Here is a 22,842-nt window from a genome sequence, read left to right as displayed (position 1 = left end):
ACTCGTGAAAATGATGACAAATAATTATTAACAGCTATTGTGTTTTCAGCGTTGCAATAGGGTCCGATATTTAGACGAGACAAGTATAATGCCGACGAGTCGAAGACGAGTCGCATTATACTTGTTCGAGTCTAAATATCGGACCCTATTGCTACGCTGAAAACACAATAGCGATTATAAAGCTGTTCTGACCTCGATTTTTTGTTCCAAACTTACAAAATGACAGTTTTTGCGTCGATGCGTTGATCTCCAGGTTTTGATAGCAGACGCCGTTTCTTATGCGCATTAGTTTTGCGCAGGTGCCACACTGACTTTGGAAAAAACTCGATTTGACAACACAGCTGTTAAACAGCTTTTTATTAGTTCATTCGAATACAACAAAAAGAAGTTTGAGTTTTTTAAAATTTTGAACAAGACTACTAATGGAGAAGACCAGAACACAACATAAACGGAAAACTAGAAACAACTCAGTGAAGAACTAGGATGCAACAAGGGGAGGAGAAGAGAACAGCTAATCGCGAGCAGACGGCAGCGAAGTTTTCAGTTTGGGTGAATGGCATTAATTTTATACTTGTCTCGTCATGAAGCGAATTTTTCAACCTCAGTTATAAACTACTACATGAATGTTAGTGCCATGGGTTGTACATCAATACTTCAGAGGGGAAGTGGGTATTTAGTGTGGAGTTACGAGATAAGAAAAGCCGAATGCGAAAGTTTGTGTCAGTCGGCAACTGTGAGCTCACACAGGCACACAAACACGGCTGTTTCGTTTTACTCCCCTGTTTGTACATCTTTCGACTTTTGGCATTTTGTGGTGTTTAGGGACAGAAAATAATTGGTTTAGTCCTGTTTCATCGGGAAGTTAGCAGAAAAGGGTATGCTATCGACATTTGTAAAGCTGAAAAACGTTCCCGAGAAGAATTTCAAGTTGTCAGTGTATGCTAGCTGTTGTCGATTGAAACATCGTGTGGTACAGATGGGTAAACCGTAACTTTGTCTTTGTTATTGCCAATATGCTTTTGGATATTGGCAAAAATGGCCGACTTCCGTAGCATTATACTTTGATGATCGGAAGAGACCATCCAATCACAGCCCCCGAATTCCCCCACGTTTCCATCAGAATAGCTATATATGCGTATAACCATCAAAACAACAAATATAATGGCTTACATTTTCATCAACATTGTTTGATGATACATGTTGTTTAACGCGCTCACGGTTAAACCAATAGGGGCATGTTCCCGGGTGTTACCCCGGCTTTGGATGATTTAGAGAAATACAATCTTTAATGATAGATAAATAAGAACGGCCGCCGCGAAGGAGGTTTGGCTGGCGTGGTCGAGCTCCCAGTCACCAAGGCACCAGAGCTGGAGGTTGGTGTCAGGTAGTAACGGAGTTGGTTCAGAGACCCGGCTGGGTCATTGTGTGTCAGCGCTATAGTTGGTAATGCTGTTGCTCAAGGGGTTGTTGGGCCTTGTGGCGGTCACGTCGTCCTTGTTTAATTAAAGACACGCCCCTTCCTGTCAACACCGTGTGGCTGACCATCACATACCTAGCTGTCAGGCTGTCACGTGGGATGAGAACATCCCTCCACTTGGACTCGTATCACAAATCAACACCGTGAATGCACGCTCTCTGTGCAGACTAAGAATCCGAAACGTCCACTGGTGTCAGTTACAACATTCATTCATCGACACACTTCTCACTGTGCACAGAAACACGGTGGCCTAGTGGTAAGGCGTCCGCCCAGTAAGCGGGAGGTCGTGGGTTCGAACCCCGGCCGGGTCATACCTAAGACTTTAAAATTGGCAATCTAGTGGCTGCTCCGCCTGGCGTCTGGCATTATGGGGTTAGTGCTAGGACTGGTTGGTCCGGTGTCAGAATAATGTGACTGGGTGAGACATGAAGCCTGTGCTGCGACTTCTGTCTTGTGTGTGGCGCACGTTAAATGTCAAAGCAGCACCGCCCTGATATGGCCCTTCGTGGTCGGCTGGGCGTTAAGCAAACAAACAAACAAACAAACAAACAAACAGACTGTGCACAGAGAGCACTCAGGCTGTGGAGTGTTGGTATATTTCTGTATAGACGGATGGTCTTATCCTATGTAAAAGCCTGCTCAGATCTGAGATTGTGAGTTTGTTTCTTTCTTTCTAATCATGAGGCTAAATTAGAGCGAATTAGCTTTGATAGACATTCAGAAAAACGAGATACAGAAAATGTCTCAACTAGTCTATAGTAGGAGTCTAGGTGCCTGGCACGGACAAGTGGAGAGGCAAAACGTGCACGTAAAGTGGACTCTTTGATATATTCTTTAAGAGCTAGTTATAGGTTATTTTCACGACGTTTCTTAAGGAATGACTGCAACCGTAATTTCTGTTCTTCTATTTGTTGAAGGTGGTCCATATTAGAGGACACACACATACTTTGAGAATATGCTATTAGTTTGTGTGTGTCTGTCTTATTGAGCAAATACAGTGTGTTATTAGCTATATTTGTAGACAGAATCTAGTACTTTTTCAGTGGCACATTTAGGATCAAAGCCGCCAGAACTAAGACAAAAGTGAAAAAGCGTAACAGTTTTGTTTTGACATCAGCACGTTGTCCAGAGAGGGTAAATGTGATGTGGCGAATGCAATTGTTTTGAGCGCTCTAGCATTGTTAGTTTGTCAGAACAGGAGGTGGTTCATATTAAGAGCCATGCAATTGTTTTGAGCGCTCTGGCACCGTCAGTTTGTCAGAACAGGAGGTGGTCCATATTAAGAGCCGGTCCATATTAGGCGTCTTTCCCCGATAGTTGGCGTTTGTACAGCCCGTCATTCATGTGAGTGTGTGTGTGTGTGTGTGTATGTGTGTGTATGTGTGTGTTTGCCTGTTGAGTGTGTGTGTGTGTGTGTGCGTGTGTGTGTGTGTGTGTGTGTGTGTGTGTGTGTGTGCGTGTGTGTGTGTGTGAAAGAGAATTAAGCGGACGTGTTTCAGTGCATTCGATTGACTGAATGGTTCAGCGTTCTTGTTTGATTGTGTGTATGTCTTTCGATTGTGATTGGGAGAGTTATAGATTGTTTCGTTTTGGTTTATTTACTGAACCCATGAGAGACTGAGAAACATAAGGTAAAAATCTAGACAATATTTCAACAACAATCCACTTTATTTTAACATGTGTCAGAGACACTTTAACAACAAAACTCTTTGTTATAGTAATGTCGCAATTATAGTACAGCACATTCTCACGCCTAAAATATACCTGAACGATTGAATAGTTGTACATTATATTATACTTTCAATATGAACGATAGAGCCAGCAGACAATAGTGACTCAGATTATGGTAGAAAATATAATGTAAGATTTATTCGGAATTCACTTGTTTGTCTGTGTGTTCTTGCTTATCCGTTGTTTCATTGTCTTTTTGATAGTACTTTTGAGACTTACAGATTGTTCGGCTTTGGGTTGAATACCATGCGACAACAGATTGGAGACCGCGAAACACCAGTAACAAAAAATGAAGTCATATCCAGACATTACAGACAACTAAAAGTCCGTTAAAGTCGCGTATTCCACTTTATAATCCGCTTACTGGGGACTACTGTCTTGATCATCATTGTGTTACACCTACATGAGCAGAAACTCGAATATAGTCCGATGTTTACAGCAAACGATCATGATGGGCAGGCTATGCGGGTGAGTAGTCTGCCCCTGGACCGTTTTTTGTCGTTTTATGCTCGGAAAACACAAAAGCATGTCACTACAGCAAACTGTTTTTTTTTTAAAAATTCGCTCAGGAATATCCCAGCTTTATAATGGCAAATATGGCGTTACTATGGCTCAAGATCCGCCAGACCATGCAGTTGAGTTGTCTTCCCCTGGATCGCTAATTATCACTTCATGCTCGGAAGAAGAAACAAAAGAACGTCACTGTAACAATGTCTCCAATTGAAGTCGCCCAGGAAAATCCCAGCTCAGTCATGGCCAATATAGCTGTACTGTGACTCAAGATCCGCTTGGTCCTGTGTGTGTCGAGAACCCCTGGTGTGACTCGGTGTGTGGTACTCGTCATCGTCCGCTGCACTGCTCTCTGAGACATCCTGTTGGGAATATAATAGTGAGCATTGTTTTTAACACAAGCAGCTTGATGACTGTAACCATTGTGTGTAGTTCAAAGCGTTGAAATAAGCGATGTGGGTGCCGAGTGTGCGGGCAAATTGGTCAAGTGAAGAAGTGCCCACATCCTGATAGCTCAGAACAAAACACTTAAACTGCTTTTCGAGTGGTCTTTTTGTCATTCTCTCCCGCTTTGAGTTATCGTTAAAGTTATGTACAGTTGTGTAAGTGTATTGGCCTTCTCCTTCTCCTTCATCTGTTCTAATCCATAAAAGCTTGATGTGCACTATTGTAAAAATGAAACATACCTTATTTGATGATGGTTTGGCTAAAGTCTTAGGCTTGACGGCTGGCTTTGGTTTCTGCACCTGCGCATAGGCTGCCCCTTCCGTGTCCGGCTCAGCGACCTTGACCTTCTTCGCCGGCTTGTTGACCTGAGCGTATACGTCGGCACCAGCATTGCTAGTGGCAATTGCACTGGTGTTTGCTGCACATGCAGGGCCTTTCTGTGCTTTGGATTTGTCCACCACTGCATACTCATCTTTCTGTGGCTCACGCTTGTTTCCGTTGCTGCCAAAGCCGATGTCTTCAATTGCACCAAGTCTGTCTGCTGCGCTGTTAGGGGCGTGTCTTGCTTCACCGTCAACGGTTGTGCACATATGAGCTTCAAGCGAGTGAGGCGCGGCAGGATGTCCGGTGTGTGAGTTGGGGGACATTGGCAGTGCAATGGCAGAGGGCTTGTTGTCAGCACTGTGTGTGTCGTTTGGTCCATCACTGGTGTCGTACATTGGGTTGATGTGTTCTTCGAAGTCTGCGCAAGCAAAATCACACCAAAAAAGAGAAGGTATTTGAAGTAGAGGACAGTTTAGGAATAAGTAGACACATGGAACACCGTTAGGTTAACAGCCAGTTGTATTCAGCAGAGTACAGTCCCCTTGCATGCTACCGTTATGCAAGATTAGTTGCCCCTAATCCAGGGTGCAATCTACAGTTACCACATACCCCCACCTTTAAGTTGGCCATTAGCCACAATAAGGAACGTGAATCTCACACGAAATGTTAACGTTTATCCGACACAGAAATGTCAATATTCTTTGAACTTAATAATCCACAAGTTAAAACTAAAACGTCAATGTCTCTGCAACATTTGTTGGCGTCCTTCCCCCTTCCGAGTGTTTATTAGAGCTAGAATAACTTTGATTAACTGGAAATGGTTAAAAACAAAACTTAAATGTAATGTATTCGCTATCTGCCAAAAACAGCACGATGATAAAGAAAATAAAAACAAAAAGTTTTGTTCTTTTGCCTCATTGTTACATCACTTTCCGACATCTCTGTACCAGAGGAGCACAAAATCCTTGAAACGATCCGGCACTCGCTTCTGGCGTTCAGGACGACCCTCCGGAATAGGCGATGGAGGCGACCGCATGGTAGGCATAGCCAGAGGCGACAGCGGCGGCGCTTGGTCGCCTGGGTCTGCAACGTCGTTCCCAGGCAGCTCTGGCTCGTGCGACGTCGGCGCGGGAAGCGCGGAATTTGACGAGGTTATGTGCGGCTCTGGTGGAACAGGTAAGAGAACAGCCGGTTGCAGCAGAGGTCCACCACTGCTAGGCACAGCCTGGGAAATCTCGGGAATGCTGCGATGCTGATCACCAGGCGTTTCGGGCACGCTGGTACAAGGCAGAATGTGATCTATGTGTCTTTTCAACACCCGACCATCGTGTAATTTGATCATGTATCACAAGGGACCAGTCATCTGCACGACGACTCCCGACAGCCATTTGGGACCGGTGGAAAAGTTCTTCATGTAGACTCGATCTCCCTCTTCGTAACTTTTCACGTCAGCATGGTCATGGTTCAGTTTTTGCTGCAGCTGCCTCTGCACCACATTTCTCTCAATACACGGCTGAACCAGATCCAGTCGTGTTCTCACCTTCCGATTGAAAAGCAACTCAGAAGGGGACAATCCTGTGGTTGACTGAGGGGTGACTCTATACTTGGACAAGAGACGCGACACCCGCGTTTCGATAGAGCCTGACTTCATCTTCCTCAGGCCCTGCTTGAGCGTCTGCACCGCTCGTTCAGCCAGTCCATTAGTAGAGGGATGATACGGCGCTGACTTGATGTGTTTGATGCCGTTCCTCTGCATGAACTCTTCAAACTCCTCGCTAGTGAAACATGGTCCATTGTCTGACACTAGTGTCTCTGGCAGCCCATGGATGGCGAATGACTGTCTTAGTTTCTCGATGGTGGCTGCTGATGTCGATGAATTCATGGGGTAGGCATCCATCCACTTAGAGTGAGCATCTATGACCACCAGGAACATCTTGCCCATGAACGGCCCTGCATAATCCACATGCAGTCGGCTCCAAGGACGATTTGGCCATTCCCAGGCATGAAGAGGTTCCGCACTCGGCATATTTCTTTGAGTTTGGCACACGTGACAGCTTCGCACTGTGGCTTCAATTTCACTGTCCATGTTCGGCCACCAAATGTACGACCGTGCCAGACTTTTCATTCTGCTCATGCCAGGGTGCGCTTCATGCAGGTCGCTCAACAAGCTCTTCTGGCCTTTCGGTGGGACTACCACCCGTGTACCCCAAAGCACACAACCATCGAGGACACTCAGCTCAGTCCTCCTGATAAAGTAGGATCGAAGGCGTTTGTCTTGGTTGCTTTCGGGCCAACCCTTCAACACATAGTCCTTCACCCTAGACAGCACTGGGTCTCTGCTTGTCCACTGACTAATCTGCTTGGCAGTGACCGGCATGGTCTCGATTTGCTCCATCAACAGTATTGTCTCTCCCTGCTCAGGTTTCACACTGACAGTCACCTCACGGGGTAGTCTGCTTAGACCATCTGCGTTGCTGTGTCTCTTGCCCTCTTTGAACTTCATGGTGTATTCGTAGGCGGCGAGTGTGAGTGCCCACCTTTCAATTCTTGCAGCGGCCATGGCTGGTATTTGTTTATGTTCACATAACAGACCCGGGAGAGGTTTGTGATCTGTATGGATCTCAAACTTCTGACCATACAGATACTGATGGAACTTCTTCACCCCGAAAATCACCGCCAGGGCCTCTTTTTACACCTGACTGTAGTTCTGTTTAGCACTATTCTTTGTTCTGGAGTCGAACGCCACAGGCCTCTCACTGCCATCCTCCATCTTGTGCGAAATCACAGCACCAAGTCCATAACTGGAGGCGTCACATGACAGCAGAATCTGTTTCTTTGAATCAAAATGAACGGGTCCTTTGGGGACTGTAACAGGTTCTTCGAGTGGACTCAGGCTTCTTCTTGCTGGTCACTCCATGCCCACGCCACCCCTTTCTTCGGCAAGACGTACAGGGGCGCTAACACCGTAGACAAGTTTGGCAGGAACCGGGAATAGTAGTTAACCATTCCGAGGTAGGCCTGAAGCTGCTTCACATCCGTGGGCCGAGGCATCTCCTGAATAGCCTCCACTTTCTCAGGTACAGGCTGAATGCCATTCTGGTCGATCTTCAACCCAAGGTATACCACCTCTGTGGCCCGCCCTGATATGGCCCTTCGTGGTCGGCTGGGCGTTAAGCAAACAAACAAACAAACAAACAAACAAACAAACAAACAAACCTCTGTGGCCAGCAAAACACACTTTTTACATTTAGTCAAATTTTGACTAAATGTTTTAACATAGAGGGGGGAATCGAGACGAGGGTCGTGGTGTATGTGTGTGTGTGTGTGTGTGTGTGTGTGTGTGTGTGTGTGTGTGTGTGTGTGTGTGTGTGTAGAGCGATTCAGACTAAACTACTGGGCCGATCTTTATTAAATTTGACATGAGAGTTTCTGGGTATGATATCCCCGGACATTTTTTTTGATTTTTTCGATAAATACCTTTGATGACGTCATACCGGCTTTTTGTACAAGTAGAGGTGACACTGTCACACCCTCATTTTTCAATTGAATTGATTGAAATTTTGGCAAAGCAATCTTCGACGAAGGCCGGGGTTTGGTATTGCATTTCAGCTTGGTGGCTTAAAAACTAATGAGTGAGTTAGGTCATTAAAAATCGGAAACTTGTAATTAAAAAAAAAATTTTTATTAAACGATCCAAAAACAATTTCATCTTATTCTTCGTCATTTTCTGATTCCAAAAACATATACATATGTTATATTTGGATTAAAAACAATCTCTGAAAATTAAAAATATAAAAATTATGATCAAAATTAAATTTCTGAAATCGATTTAAAAACTATTTCATTTTATTCCTTGTCGGTTCCTGATTCCCAAAACATATAGATATGATATGTTTGGATTAAAAACACGCTCAGAAAGTTAAAACGAAGAGAGGTACAGTAAAGCGTGCTATGAAGCACAGCGCAACCGCTGCCGCGCCAAACAGGCTCGTCACTTTCACTGCCTTTTGCACTAGCGGCGGACTACGTTCAGTTTCATTCTGTGAGTTCCACAGCTTGACTAAATGTAGTAATTTCGCCTTACGCGACTTTTTCTTCTTCAACTTAGCTCCAGCTGATTTCAGTCTTTGCATTACTGTTCGCAGCGTCTGCAAATGTTCATCACGTGTCGTTCCTGCCACCAAAATGTCATCACACCTTTGGAATTCCCCGTTGGAGATTCTCCATTGTTCGCTGAAAAATGCCTGGAGCTGACGAAATCCCAAAGGGCAACCTATTGTAGCGGTAGAGTCCTTGATGTGTGTTGATGGTGGTAAACTCTTTTGATGCCTCATCCAATTCAAGGCACTGGAATGCCTGAGTCAGATCCAGTTTGGAGAACTTCCCTCCGCCCAGCTCTGCTAGGAGATCATCCGTCTTAGGTATCGGATAATTGTCCAGTTTTGAGGCAGTGTTCACCGTTACCTTGTAGTCACCACAAATGCGAATACTTTTGTCAGGTTTAACAACGGTGACGATTGGCGCTGCCCAGTCTGAAAACTTCACTTTTTCAATCGTGCCTTCCGCCTCAAGACGATCAAGTTCCTGGCTCAGTTGTTCGCGTAGTGCATAGGGTACAGGGCGCGGTTTGAAGTAGCGAGGTTGTGCTGAAGGGTCAACAAAAATGCTAGCCTTGACACCCTTGATGGTGCCTCTTACCTCCTCGAACAACTCATCATTCTCTCTCAGGACTTGTTCCAGGTCCGCGTTTTCAGCAATACCCTTGTCGGCATGCAGCGAAAAAATCTCCTCCCAGTCTAGTTTCAGATGTTTGAGCCAATCTCGTCCCAACAAACTAGGACCCTCTCCTTTCACCACGATCATCTTCAGTGTTACTGGCACCCTACCTTTGTATCCCACGGCCGACTCACACTCGCCCAACACAGGAATTTCATCACCTGTGTACGTTTTCAGCCGCCTACTGCATTTTTGAAGAGGCAAGTACGCCCCCCCTCTTATGGTTCTCCATGTCTTTTCATTAACCACCGTCAGTGAGGCGCCTGTGTCTAGCTCCATTTCCACAGGAACTCCGTCCATCTCGACTGTCACCAGAAAAGGTTTCTCCTTATTCTGCGTTCGGAATACAGTGAATACTTCCACAGGGCCGGACTAGGCTAAGAGGAGGGGGGGGTTGCGAGTGGGGGTCAGGGGGCGAAGCCCCCTGAAGCTGATGGGTAGGTCATATTCTGAGATAGCAAAATGGTCGCTCCTTGCATGAATCGGCATAAAATAAACAATAATAAAAAATGTTTTAAATAAGTGAGGTACATGTTTAGGCTAGGGGGGGGGGGGGGTTGCGCAACCCCCATAACCCCCCCGGTAGTCCGGCCCTGTTCCACGTCGCTGTCCGAATCCTCAACAGTTGTCACGGTGTCACGTAATCGGCGAGGACCTCTCGTCTGCTTACGTTTCGTTTTTTCAGCATGATATTGCGGGCACTGTCTCTGCATGTGATTCCCTTTACAGAACCAGCACTCCATGGTTCTTTGTGACTTCTTCACGAACTGGACGTCACGAGAAACAACATTTGGCCCACTGTCGACTTTGTCCACCCTGGCTGTGCTATCCGGCATAGAAATAGCCCCGCTGGAACCACCTTCCTGTAGCGCTGCGGCACTCTTCTCGGCCAGTTCCATGGCTATCGCCACCTCTTACGATTTGGCAAAAGTCAGCTCTTTTTCTGCCAGCAGTCGCCTCTGGATACGATCATTGTTGATTCCACAAACCAATCTGTCCCTCAACATTAGATCCAGTGACGCACCAAAATTGCAGTCAAGAGAAAGATGACGTAACTGTGACACGTATGTCGAGACAGATTCGTCGTTATGACGTACGCGCGCGCGTGTGGAATTTGAAACGCTGCACACGGAATATGCGCGATATAAGACTCATTGATTGATTGATTGACAATTTCTGAAGGCTTTGGGCGAAGATGATTTTGCACTGATTCTTTAAGTTCATCAAACGTTTTGTCCCCGGGCTTGGCTGGCGCCAGAAGGTCGCACATCAACCTGTATGTGGCCCCACCACACGCGCTCAGCAATATTGCTTTCATCTTGTCGACATCATCAATGTCGTTTGCCACAAAATAATGTTCCATTCTTTCCATATAGGCTACTGACCCCAGTCGTCTCCGCCCTCCAATCCGAACTCCTGTAGTCTTCCAAAAGACGGCATCCTCGTCGCCAAATGAAGTAGAGGACAGTTTAGAAATAAACAGACACATGGAACACCGTATTCAGCAGAGTACAGTCCCCTTGCATGCTACCGTCATGCAAGAGTAGTTGCCCCTAATCCAGGGTGCAATCTACAGTTACCACAGTATTGATATGGTTCTGTCGTTTTGGGGAGTATTTTGGTCGTGTTAATTACACACAAGTGTCCCGAGGAGGTAAGTGGCCTATGAGGATGTAAAACCCACATTCGTTAAGTTCAGTTTGGTGAATAAAACAAACAAAGACAATCTCACTTGAACGTAATGACATTTACGATATGCAATTAAAGTAACACTAACCGACCAAGCAAGCAACAAAATCATCGTCTCCCCCCCCCCTCCCTTTCAACCCAACCATCCCAACCACCTACTCCAACCCCTAATCACCAACCCCCACCCCCTCCCCCAAAAACATCGAAGTCGTCATAGTACGGAAAATATGATTAATTGCAAACGGTTGTACGAAAAATGTGTTTGTAAACCGCTTACCGTTGTTTTTGTTTGAAGCGACATCGCCAGACCCGTTCATGCTTCTAACAGGCTTCTGTCTTCGCTTTCTTTTGATGCCAACCACAACGACGACCACGGCAATGATGACGATGACAGTTACAGCAGCTACTATGCCACCAACAATCGGCCCAACAGGAAGGCCGTTCTCGTCCGGTGCTTCTGACGATGTATCTGGAACAGCATAATTTGTCCTCTCAGAGTTTTGATTTGGATAAAGTTTATATATTAAAGGAACTTATAAAACTCCAGGATTATTGTTTCGATACCGCTCGGGCAAGGTATGTTCTCGTTCAAGAAACCTTCAAATAATTGTTGTTGAATTAATTGATTGCTGCAGTTATCGTTTCCTTGTCTTTTAAATTAAATCATTTTGGGCAGAAAGACAACTTTGGCAAAGTACAACGCAGTAGCGAGTAAGATTGCTAAGAATAATCGGAATGCTATATATGTGACTTTGTTGCCATCCAGCATTTAACTACAGCATATGCAGCATGTGTCGAGCTTACACACCGAGTCTCAGTGGAGTCTAAGTTTCTGAAACATGAGCAATGCATTTTGTGTGAATGTGTGATCCCCCACCCTCTCTCTCTCTCTCTCTCTCTCTCTCTCTCTCTCTCTCTCTCTCTCTCTCTCTCTCTCTGTCTCCCCTCTCTCCCACCCTTTCTCTCCCACCCTTTCTCTCCCACCCTCTCTCTCTTTCTCTCTCTCTCTCTCTATGTGTGTGTCTCTCTCTCTGTCTCTGTCTCTGTCTCTCTCTGCCTTTCTGTCTGTCTATATCGTCTATATATATATATATATATATATACGGCTTGTGTCTGTCTGTGTGTGTGTTCGCGATGCACGGCCAAAGTTCTCGATGGATCTGCTTCAAATTTGGTGGGCATATTCAGGTAGACCCCGGACACAACCTGGTCGATGAGAATTTTCAACACGTGCTCTCAGCGCGCAGCGCTGAACCGATTTTGGTTTTTCTGTTCATCTTCCCAGATCCATTCCCAGTAACTCTTCCTTATCTTCTACAGTGTTTTGCGTTTATCTCCCTTCCTTCGTGTGGTGTCAATCCATATTCCCGTTACTATTTTTAGAAGGTCACTGTCTACAACGCTCAATCCATATTCCCGTTACTATTTTTAGAAGGTCACTGTCCCGGCGAAGCCGGGTATTACTCTTCCTTATCTTCTCCAGTGTTTTGCACGTTTATCTCCCTTCCTTCGTGCGGTGCGTCGCCGGCGTGTCCCCGGCGAAGCCGGGTATTCGGCTCTACTTCTTCCCGGCGAAGCCGTACCCGGCGAAACGGGTATTCATCTAGTATCCATATATGGCCGCATTTTTGAAATGATCACTGTTAGAATGCAAATTCTGATATATGATGTTAAAGTGATGTTCAATACTTAAGTGAAACAAAGAAAAGAAAAAAAGAAACAAAGAAAAATTAAAGAGAGAGAGGGAGGAAGAAGGCAAGAAGGATCAAACAAAAGAAAGGCAGATAAAGGGAAATCTTGCTTATAACGTTGAGACTGCACGTCATAGACTCATTGGACGACGGATCCACACTGGCACAGGTAACTGTTGCTCCTTTGTCCACCTCACGGTCATACTGCTGGTAGAACAGCGTGCTGTGTGACGGTGACCTCTCTACAGCAAAGTGGTCAGGCTGGTGGACAGTGCAGTTAGAGATTGCATAACACGTCGCCACTCCGTTTGACATATTCTTATCATTCCTTTTGAATGCCCACCCGATGGTGTCACTTTCGTTGAAGCCTTTGCACTTTATTGTGTTGTTGGCCTTTTCTTGAATGTCAATGAAGCCTTCGTTGCAGTTTTCTATCTCCACGTTTCCAGCGTCTTGACCGTCTGAACAAAAAGAACAACGAAAAAACCCGAAGGTAAAATACAATTGATCGAGGCACAGAACTTCAATGACATTTGGTCGAGACTCAAAACGAAGAAGGCGACAAAAACAAAAGTACACATATAATGATAATAATAACAATGCATACTATTTATATAGGGCATGTATCCAGGGTATAACCCTGCTCAAAGCGCTGTACAATCATGCTCAAAGCGCTGTACAATCATGCTCAAAGCGCTGTACAATCATGCTCAAAGCGCTGTACAATCATGCTCAAAGCGCTGTACAATCATGCTCAAAGCGCTGTACAATCATGCTCAAAGCGCTGTACAATCATGCTCAAAGCGCTGTACAATCATGCTCAAAGCGCTGTACAATCATGCTCAAAGCGCTGTACAATCATGCTCAAAGCGCTGTACAATCATGCTCAAAGCGCTGTACAATCATGCTCAAAGCGCTGTACAATCAAAGTACAACGACAACATAACATTATTTACAGTGCAATCTCACACATATCATACTTTGCTCAATAAAACATCATCACAAATGTGAGCTTGTGACTGAGCGACAGTTACGGTACACATGTACTTGTGCGCATCCGTTTGAACTTGTGAACTCGTGGTACCTCTGTGCTATCGAGGATTTAAACCTGTATTATCGGGGATCCACTAAGGTTTCCGAGACTGTGTTTTGCCTGTATTGAAATGGTCTGGCGGAAGAGCCGATCGTTTAATTTGCATGGGTAAAATGATCGCTTTTCGGTACCCGACACCCCTCTGAATTGAATTTGTTTTAACATTGTGACGTAGGCACGCGCGATGTTGTGGGTTGGGGCATTTACTTTTCGCTGGTGCTTCGAGCAGAACAGACGTGTCCAATGAGCGGTCGCGTGGCAGGTTTGCTACGAGCAGAAAGGGAACAGTAATGTGACTTTGTTGAGACGAGTATGTTATTTATATGCTATTCTTTTTATATAATGGATAAAACAGCGTTAAAGTATGCGGGTTGTCACCTGCTTTGGGAGGATTTATTTGAATGTTCAAGTAGATTGTTTTGTGAGTTGAATGTTCGGGAAAACTTTTGTTTATTGAATGTTTTAGAAAACCGTTTGAGTGTTTGAGAGAACTGTATTGTAGGCATGTTATTTGGAAGGAATGATGTGTTTTGTTGTTGTTAAAGGATTTAGTTTGTGGTGGTTGAAATTGTTGAGTTGTTTATGTATGCTTATGACGTGCATTCTGTGATTTACAGAATGGCGGAATGTGCGACGGGGTTCAGTAGACGGGGTTTCAGTTAGGTTTAGTAGACGGGGTTTCGTTAGAGGGGTTCAGTTATATTTCAGTTGGATTTTAGCAGACAGGGTTTCGTTAGAGGGGTTCAGTTATATTTCAGTTGGATTTTAGTAGACGAGGTTCAGTAGACGGGGTTTCAGTTAGATTCAGTAGACGGGGTTTCAGTTATGTTCAGTAGACGGGGTTTCAGTTAGGTTCAGGAGACGAGGTTTTAATTAGGTTTTGTTAGATTGTTTTTTTGGGGAATTGTTTTTAAAGTTGTTTTTTTAGACTTCGTTTGTTTAGATTAGAGTTTCTTTGGGTTTTTTGATTTTGTAGACTATTGTTTTAGAGTGAGGATCTGGAGTATAGTTCTGGAGTATAGTTCTAGAGTATAGTTCTGGAGTATAGTTCTAGAGTGAGGATCTAGAGTATAGTTTTGGAGTATAGTTCTAGAGTGAGGATTTAGAGTATTGTTTTGGTTTGTTTTAGTTTTAGAGAGTAGAACACATTGGAAGTTTTGTATTAAAGGTAAACCCCTGTTTTCCCACACATTTCCCCTCACCATCATTTGGAAATAAAAGAACCTGGTAATTTAACCTGTGTCAGTTTGTTTTGATTGTTTGAGTTTGGAGAGAAAGGGGCACTCGGTTACATTTGGTCCCGCGAGCAGGGTAGGTTACATTTGGCACTCGGTTACACAAACACACGCACGGACACACACGCGCACTACATAAAACAAATTGCACAATAATACATTATCACAAACATACGCACTCAAAACACATACGTCAAAAACTATGTACAGTACATGGGACAAAAATGACCATCAGGAACGGACCAGGCTTGAAAATATATTGTATGGTAAATGTTTGCGAAAAAGGTGTGTTTTTAGATTCGATTTGAACTGGGATTGGGAAGAGCAACTGCGAAGGTCAGCGGGCACTGAATTCCAAACAGAAGAGGCATAATACTTAAAGAATTTCTGTCCGTACGTTTCCAGTTTAAATGTTGCTCTATATATCTGGTCTGATCGAGTGAGTTTGAAATATTTGCTGAACTGTTCTTACCTTCGCCAGCAGTAATCGAAAGACAGCAGCATAACCAGGCAGCAATAATGAACTTTTCCATAACTTTCAAGTGAAGTCAAGGGAAAACGATGCAAGCAACACACAACAATCTTACTTAACTTTGAGATCAAAGTATCGACAAGTTGTTCACACAGCAACCGGTAAAGATGCTCTCACACGTAAACTGTTTTACATTTTGTTTTGAGCAGACTGACAGTTTACACGATAACACGATAGAGGGATACATTTCGTGGTTTAACATTATCCTGTGCAGGTTAATGAAAAGGGAGGGTATACAATTAAACTATAAAGGCTTGAGACATCCTTTCCGGTTATTTGTAAACACAAATACCACACAGCTTGGCTCGTACTCAGCTGGCATGTTTGCTTTGCAGAGGCGAGGACAAAACACTACATTCAGGGGAAGGGTCCCAAATATGGACCCCTTGTTGTTTTGTGCTGATAGTTAGCTACCTGGTTTTCTTGCAAACAAGTTTGGATTTGTGCTTGGTAGCTTGTCTCTCTTCAGTTAACTGTAAGACCAAATTAATGCGAATTAGCTTTGATAAACATTCAGCAAAAATTAGACACAGAAGAATTCACAACTGTTCATAGTATGAGATAGGTAAAGAAGACAGTTTGATATATTTTCAACCTTAACTGCTTGTTATAGGTTATTTTAAATGCCCAGTCTGCCTCAAATGGTTTACAGAACGATTTAAATCTTCTCACGAAAACAACCCAGTCATAACCTTATGGAACACACTTGCAATAGCATTTAACAGCATTAATTAAATGACACAGTTCGTTTGAATGGCTATTTATTTTGCGTAAACCACACACTAGATTTCGTGGTTTATTTTACCCTGAGCCATCGTGAACCCGTGTCACACACTTCCTTTTTTCACAATTTCGTCGTCAGTTTGTGATTTCAATGCGACTCGCTGTATCTGCAATAGCACGTAATTGTGTACCTCTGAATCTAAAATGCAACAAACGACTGCGATTTACACGAACTTACCGGTGGCGGTTGGCTTCAAAGAAGCAAGCGATATGCAGAAAATGTGTCTGCTTGGAGAAACACGACCTTGCGTCACCTGTCACCTGCTTCCGGGCTCCCTTTTTTAAAACTTTCAAAACTTCGAGTTGCACTGATCTTACTTTGATGATAAAAGAACATGTTTATGATTAAAAATGTTCGTGTAACAAGCTGTCATTTTATTATTTAGATTTTAAAAGTTAGTTCAAGCGCCAAAATGAGGCTTACGATTTGTCTTAGAGTAAATCCGGCAGGCCACACAAAAATAAATTCTTTGAAAAATGCTCGCTCTTTACGGAGGGCACCTAGGAATTTCTCAAGCGGTGATTGTTCAAACGAAATCTCTACCTTAACCCACCAGGCGCGGCCGGGATTCGAACCCACGACCTTCCGCTTTGGAGACGCCGGTCGTGGGTTCGAATCCCGGCCGCGCCTGGTGTGTTAAGGCGCAGATGAAGAAGAAGAAACAAAAGGGTGTGTGTACTGTGTGTTTGCTTATGTACTGTGTGTTTGCTCATGTAATACAAAGTGTTTAGCCATGTATAGCACGGAATGTGCATGCGTTTTGTAAACTATAGGTTTGACCTCAATCCAAAGGTTTTGACTTTTATAAATAAAGTATGATGACGAACGGAAATCCGAACTCCTAACACAGGAGAGCTAGGCGAAGCAAACCGCTCGCTGATTAAATTTTTACATTTTATTTGGCATAGTTTCGGAGCAGTATCAAGCAAATCATTGCAGGTGTTTCTAAGTTACAGTACAACGAATGTCACGTGAACATTTTAAGGTCCAAATCGTAGGAAAACTCTAAAATGGCGCCTTAGGTGTACTATCTTTAAACAACATTACAATAACAAGAACAACAAGAACAAGTGAGATTTAAGGTTTAAGTAGTTGTGACGCTCAACTGTCCAGGATATTCTGAGTTGCTGGCTTTACACGTGATCACCTTCCCGTCCTCCCCCGCTTTGGGAACAAATCGGCATGTGCTGGTGTTGGGCGAATCGACGGGAAGACAGTGAGCGAGTTTTAGCGTCAACTAAGGTGACTCGAGTCGAACCGGAGGTCGCAAAAACTCGGTCCGGTACGACTGGAGTGACGTCACCGGTTAACCAACTTTCAACCTTGCTTCCTGCGTAGGGTCTCTCCAGTTCCAAGATGGCTGCCAAGGCGAGGTGAGAAACTTCTGCAAATATTTTTTGACAAAGTGAGAAGACATTTGTTGTAAATCACTTAGCCTTTCAAAAATTAAGGATACTGGGTTGGATACTGTCTTGGTTTTAATGCATTTTATTTTAGCAGTGATGTTTATTTTGGGAAGAAATGAGGTCAACAGGAGTTTGGGTGCGATTTCGGCTCAAATGTACTTTAGCGCCCTGAACTTTTACCCGGCTGTTTTGCGCTCGATTTTCACGCTCACTTCTTCATTGACGTTCGAATCGATAGTTCGATGTTTTGGCATTACATTCACATCAACAATAAAACAGTACTGCTTGTTCATCATCGTCGTCCATCAACTCTCCACAACAGTAAATCCGTAACGCGCTTGTCGCCATCTTGTTGCAAGGGACGCGACTGGACACAACCCAACAGCGTTTCCGCGAAGAAAAAAACCAGACATGCGCAGTGACCCTACCGTACCTCAACCCTGTTCCTCGCGAAAACTCGCTCAGTCAACACCAGTCCAGTTAAAGATGGCGGCAGGGGTCACGTTACACGCTTGACATGTCAAGGCCATCTCTATGTCAAGGTTGTTGTATGTTGGTCCTATGATCCGTGTGGATTCTGGTCCGGCTCAAAGACAAAAATAACGATAATGGCTAAAATGATGGTGGTAATGATAATACTTCTACGACTACCACCACCACCACCACCACCACCGTACTACTACTACTACTTCTTCTTCTACTACTACTACTACTACTACTACTACTACTACTACTACTACTACTACTACTACTACTACTCGTCGCGATATAACCTTCGTGGTTGAAAACGACGTTAAACACCAAATAAAGAAAGAACTACTACTACTACTACTACTACTACTACTACTACTACTACTACGTGACCGGCACGGTTGGCCTAGTGGTAAGGCGTCCGCCCCGTGATCGGGAGGTCGTGGGTTCGAACCCCGGCCGGGTCATACCTAAGACTTTAAAATTGGCAATCTAGTGGCTGCTCCGCCTGGCGTCTGGCATTATGGGGTTAGTGCTAGGACTGGTTGGTCCAGTGTCAGAATAATGTGACTGGGTGAGACATAAAGCATGTGCTGAGACTTCTGTCTTGTGTGTGGCGCACGTTAAATGTTTTCTCGAATGTCAATGAAACCTGCGTTGCAATTTTCTGTCTCCGGGTTTCCAGCGTCTAGAATGTCTGAAAAAAAGAACAACGACAAAACGCAAGGTACAAGGCAATCGATCGAGGCACAGGACTTCAACAACGTTTGGTGGAGTCTCAAAACGACGAGGGTGACAACAAGCAAAAATACAGTACCCGGCGAAAGAAACGCAACTCATTCGCGCCCACTGTTGCAAGTGACTTTTCATCATTAAACGCTTTGGCGAATAATTCTAATTAAATGGTCTTTATTTTAATTGTTAACAAATATGCATTTTTACGATTTTTGTAGCATGTTGAAGTGACACGTTTGCCTGCAATCACGACTCGCTTGACCCTTACCATGTATAACACAATTTATGAAAAAGTAAAGAACAAAAACGATTAAATACTATGCACTAATCATAGAGCCAGTACAATATCATCAACGAATCTGTTTTTCTTATCTGGTTCATATTTTACGACAATTTGAAAATGACGAAAAGTCACGTGCAACAGTGGGCGCGAATGAGTTGTGTTTCTTTCGCCGGGTACTGCATGTACACATAGCTCGAGGTTATGTGTACCATGTCTCAAATTCAGCATTTCTGTTCTGCTCGAGTGAATGTGTAACATGTGATGAACTTTCCTTACCTACGCCAGCAGTAATCAAAAGACAGTAGCATAACCAGGCAACAAACATGACGTTTTCCATATCGTCGGAGTGAAGCCAAAGGAAACCGATCCAAGCAAGAATACACAAGACTAAAGCATTAATCGACACACAGCTATCTTACATAACTTTGAAATCAAAGTATCGACAAGTTGTTCACACAGCAATAGGTAAAGATGCTCTCACACGTAAACTTTTTCACATGTTGTTCTGAGCAGAGTGAAAGTTTCAACGATAACACGATAGAAGGATACACGTCCTGGTTCACATTCATCATGTGCAGCTTTATGAAAAGGGAGGGTAAACAATTAAACTATACAGGCTTTAGACATCCTTTTAGGTTATTTCTAAACACACATACCACACAGCCTGGCTCCTATTCAGCTGGTATGTTTGCTTTGCAGAGGCGAGGAAATAGCACTACATGCAGAGAAAGGACCCCAAATGTGACCCTCCACCACGGAATGAGTCGCATGTCACCTTTTCATAATTTTCATATTTTTACATTTTTATTCTCTATCCAGTGGTGAAAACCGTTTTAGAAAAGAGTGAACACTTTTTGAGTTATAAGCCTGTGACTATGGTGACCCTCACACTGTTACTAGACACCCCCCGGAGTTATATTATGCCTAGCGCAGAACCGCGTGAGGTGACATGCGACTCATTTCGTGGTGGAGGGTCACAAATATGGACAACTTTTTGTGTCATGCTGATAACTAGCTTGTTTTCTCGTGAAAAGGTTTCATTTTGTGCTTGGTAGCTTGTCTCAACAGAGATAGCAAAACAGGTGTGTATGGCAGGAAAACAAGATGATCCTTCTCTTTCAAATCCATCCATTGACTGCGAGTCACGCGCACCCTATACAAAGACCTCACATTGTTGTGTCCTTTTCCTGGTACTGCCCTTGTTATCCTTGTGGCGGTTGATGATAAATGTTTGCTTGTTTTTTTTCAAATTTGCCAAGCACATTATGTGGGGCGTTTAATGCATACCACTGTTATTACAATATTCCTCATAAAAGTGTCTGCCCTACAATGGAAATCGACATTTTCATGTACAATACCTCTTTTTCTTTTCCTATTAACTTTTTTTTTAATTCGTTAATCTCCTGTAAATATATACTTGTTGTTGGAATATGTGTTGGTGAGACACTATAAGATGTTTGATGGGTTGTTGACAGACCAGCTTGTTTGTCGGTCCTCGGGGGAGCATAATGGTCTTTTGTTTCATATTTATTGACCAAGGCCAAAGGCCGCGGTCAATAAATATGAAACAAAAGTCGATATGCCCCCCGAGGACCGACAAAAAAGCTGGTCTGACAACAAACCACCAAACATCGTTTTTGTCATCATTTTGGTAGTGAGAAAATAGGTGCCAAATCAACACAGGGAGCCATGCTTTGAAACACGAGTTCCGTTTTGATAACTCATGGGTTTGGGGCCCCAGTACGTTGTTGCAATCAAAGCTGGCGTGTGAAAGCAACTTTCTGAGTTTTGAGTTCATAAAATGTTGAGATAACTATGTCAGGTTTGAAGATGCACAGTTCTGTATGTTCCTCTCAGTATTCCACCTCCTCGGGTTTCAGGTGTAAATATTAAGCTTAGTGATCGAATGTGGAAGCTACGTTGGGTCAAAGGTCACAGAAGATTTGCGTCGTGCCGACTCATTGCCTCTTTGTTTTTCATTAGACCGGTCAGTCTGCTTGCTCAGCTTTGTTAGATGTTTGCATATCTTGTTGCTATGTTCTTTGCTTTTATTATCATTTCTTATTTGCGCTTCGTTTATCGATACAACGTCTTTTGCACGGGTCAACATGTGTGTGTTAGGGGTCAATTGGTTTGACTTGAACTTGACGTTCGTGTTTCTCCGAACGTCTGTGTATCGAAACACAGATACACGCACTCCATGACTTTGTAAGAAGACAAAACCTATCGCCAGGTTTCATTTGTTTGTGATGAATTTATGACCTTTCATGAAGTAGTTTTTTTGTTTAACTTTTGCCAGTTTGCCAGTTCGTTTTTGGAACTTTGCAAAGCAGTGTCGTTAGTTTAGGTCACTGGAAACACCAATGAAAAGAGCCGAAGAATCCCCGGGTTTGCTTTTGATTATTCCTGTATAACCTGCTTCCTGCAACTATGGTAACCGGGGAATAATTGCATGGGGAACATGAGATTTATTTCCCAGGTGTTTGTGAATGAAAACTCGTGAAAATGATGACAAATAATTAGTAACAGCTATTGAGTTTTCAGCAAAGCAATAGGGTCTGATATTTTGACCAGACAAGTATAAAGCCGACGAGTCGAAGACGAGTCGCATTATACCTGTTCGAGTTTAAATATCGGACCCTATTGCTACGCTGAAAATACAATAGCGATTATATAGCTGTTCTGACCTTGATTTGTTGTTCCAAACTTACAAAATGACAGTTTTTGCGTCGATGCGTTGATCTCAGGTTTTGATAGCAGACGCCGTTTCTTATGCGCATTAGTTTTGCGCAGGCGCCACATTGACTTGGGGAAAAAACTCAATTTGACAACACAGCTGTTAAACAGCTTTTTATTGACTTTTATTAGTTCATTCGTATGTACAACAAAAAGAAGTTTGAGTTTTTTTAAATTTTGAACAAGACTACTTATGAAGAAGACCAAAACACAACATCAACGGAAAACTAGAAACAACTGAAGAACAAGGATGCAACAAGGGGAGGAGAAGAGACCAGCTAATCCGAACAACGCGAGCAGACGGCAGCGACGTTTTCAATTTGGGTGAATGGCATTAATTTTATACTTGTCTCGTCATGAAGCGAATTTTTCAACCTCAGTTATAAACGACTTCATGAATGTTAGTGCCAGGGGTTGTACATCAATACTTCAGAGGGGAAGTGGGGTATTTAGTGTGGAGTTACGAGATAAGAAAAGCCGAATGCGAAAGTTTGTGTCAGTCGGCAACTGTGAGCTCACACAGGCACACACAAACGGCTGTTTCGTTTTACTCCCCTGTTTGTACTACATCTTTCGACTTTGGGCATTTTGTGGTGTTTAGAGACAGAAAATAATTGGTTTAGTCCTGTTTCATCGAAAAGTTAGCAGAAAAGGGTATGCTATCGACATTTGTAAAGCTGAAACACTTTCCCGAGAAGAATTTCAAGTTGTCAGTGTATGCTGTTGTCGATTGAAACATCGTGTGGTACAGATGGGTAAACCGGAACTTTGTCTTTGTTATTGCCAATATGCTTTTGGATATTGGCAAAAATGGCCGACTTCCGTAGCATTATGCTTTGATGATCGGAAGAGACCATCCAATCACAGCCCCCGAATTCCCCCACGTGTCCATCAGAATAGCTATATATGCGTATAACCATCA

The 22,842-nt window shown here is 43.6% G+C and overlaps 2 protein-coding genes across 5 annotated transcripts in view; both read right to left on the bottom strand.

Moving 5' to 3' along the window:
- The window catches only part of LOC138973905 (uncharacterized), an 88,430-nt gene that overhangs the window by 32,570 nt on the left and 33,018 nt on the right, over window positions 1-22,842 (bottom strand). The window lies entirely within an intron of this gene.
- On the bottom strand, window positions 3,294-11,827 carry LOC138972390 (uncharacterized). Its single transcript, XM_070345056.1, has 3 exons — window positions 11,232-11,827; window positions 4,405-4,907; window positions 3,294-4,080 (listed from the first exon to the last, which is right to left on the bottom strand). The coding sequence occupies exons 1-3, from the start codon at window positions 11,269-11,271 to the stop codon at window positions 3,955-3,957; spliced, it is 669 nt and encodes a 222-aa protein (XP_070201157.1). The 5' UTR covers window positions 11,272-11,827; the 3' UTR covers window positions 3,294-3,954.

The sequence above is a fragment of the Littorina saxatilis genome, linkage group LG8 (genome assembly GCF_037325665.1).
Source record: "Littorina saxatilis isolate snail1 linkage group LG8, US_GU_Lsax_2.0, whole genome shotgun sequence".
Classification (NCBI taxonomy): Eukaryota; Metazoa; Mollusca; class Gastropoda; order Littorinimorpha; family Littorinidae; genus Littorina; species Littorina saxatilis.
Note: the sequence above shows the minus strand (reverse complement) of the source record. Positions and strands in the feature narration are given on the sequence as shown.

What these genes read in the sequence shown, in the direction of transcription:
- LOC138972390 (XM_070345056.1), bottom strand. Translation starts at nt 11,271, where the DNA reads ATGAACGGGTCTGGCGATGTCGCTTCAAACAAAAACAACG. An exon ending in CGCTTCAAACAAAAACAACG is followed by an intron (nt 4,908 to 11,231) that starts GTAAGCGGTTTA and finishes TTGCTTGCGCAG; the next exon opens with ACTTCGAAGAACACATCAAC. An exon ending in CCAAACCATCATCAAATAAG is followed by an intron (nt 4,081 to 4,404) that starts GTATGTTTCATT and finishes TATTCCCAACAG; the next exon opens with GATGTCTCAGAGAGCAGTGC.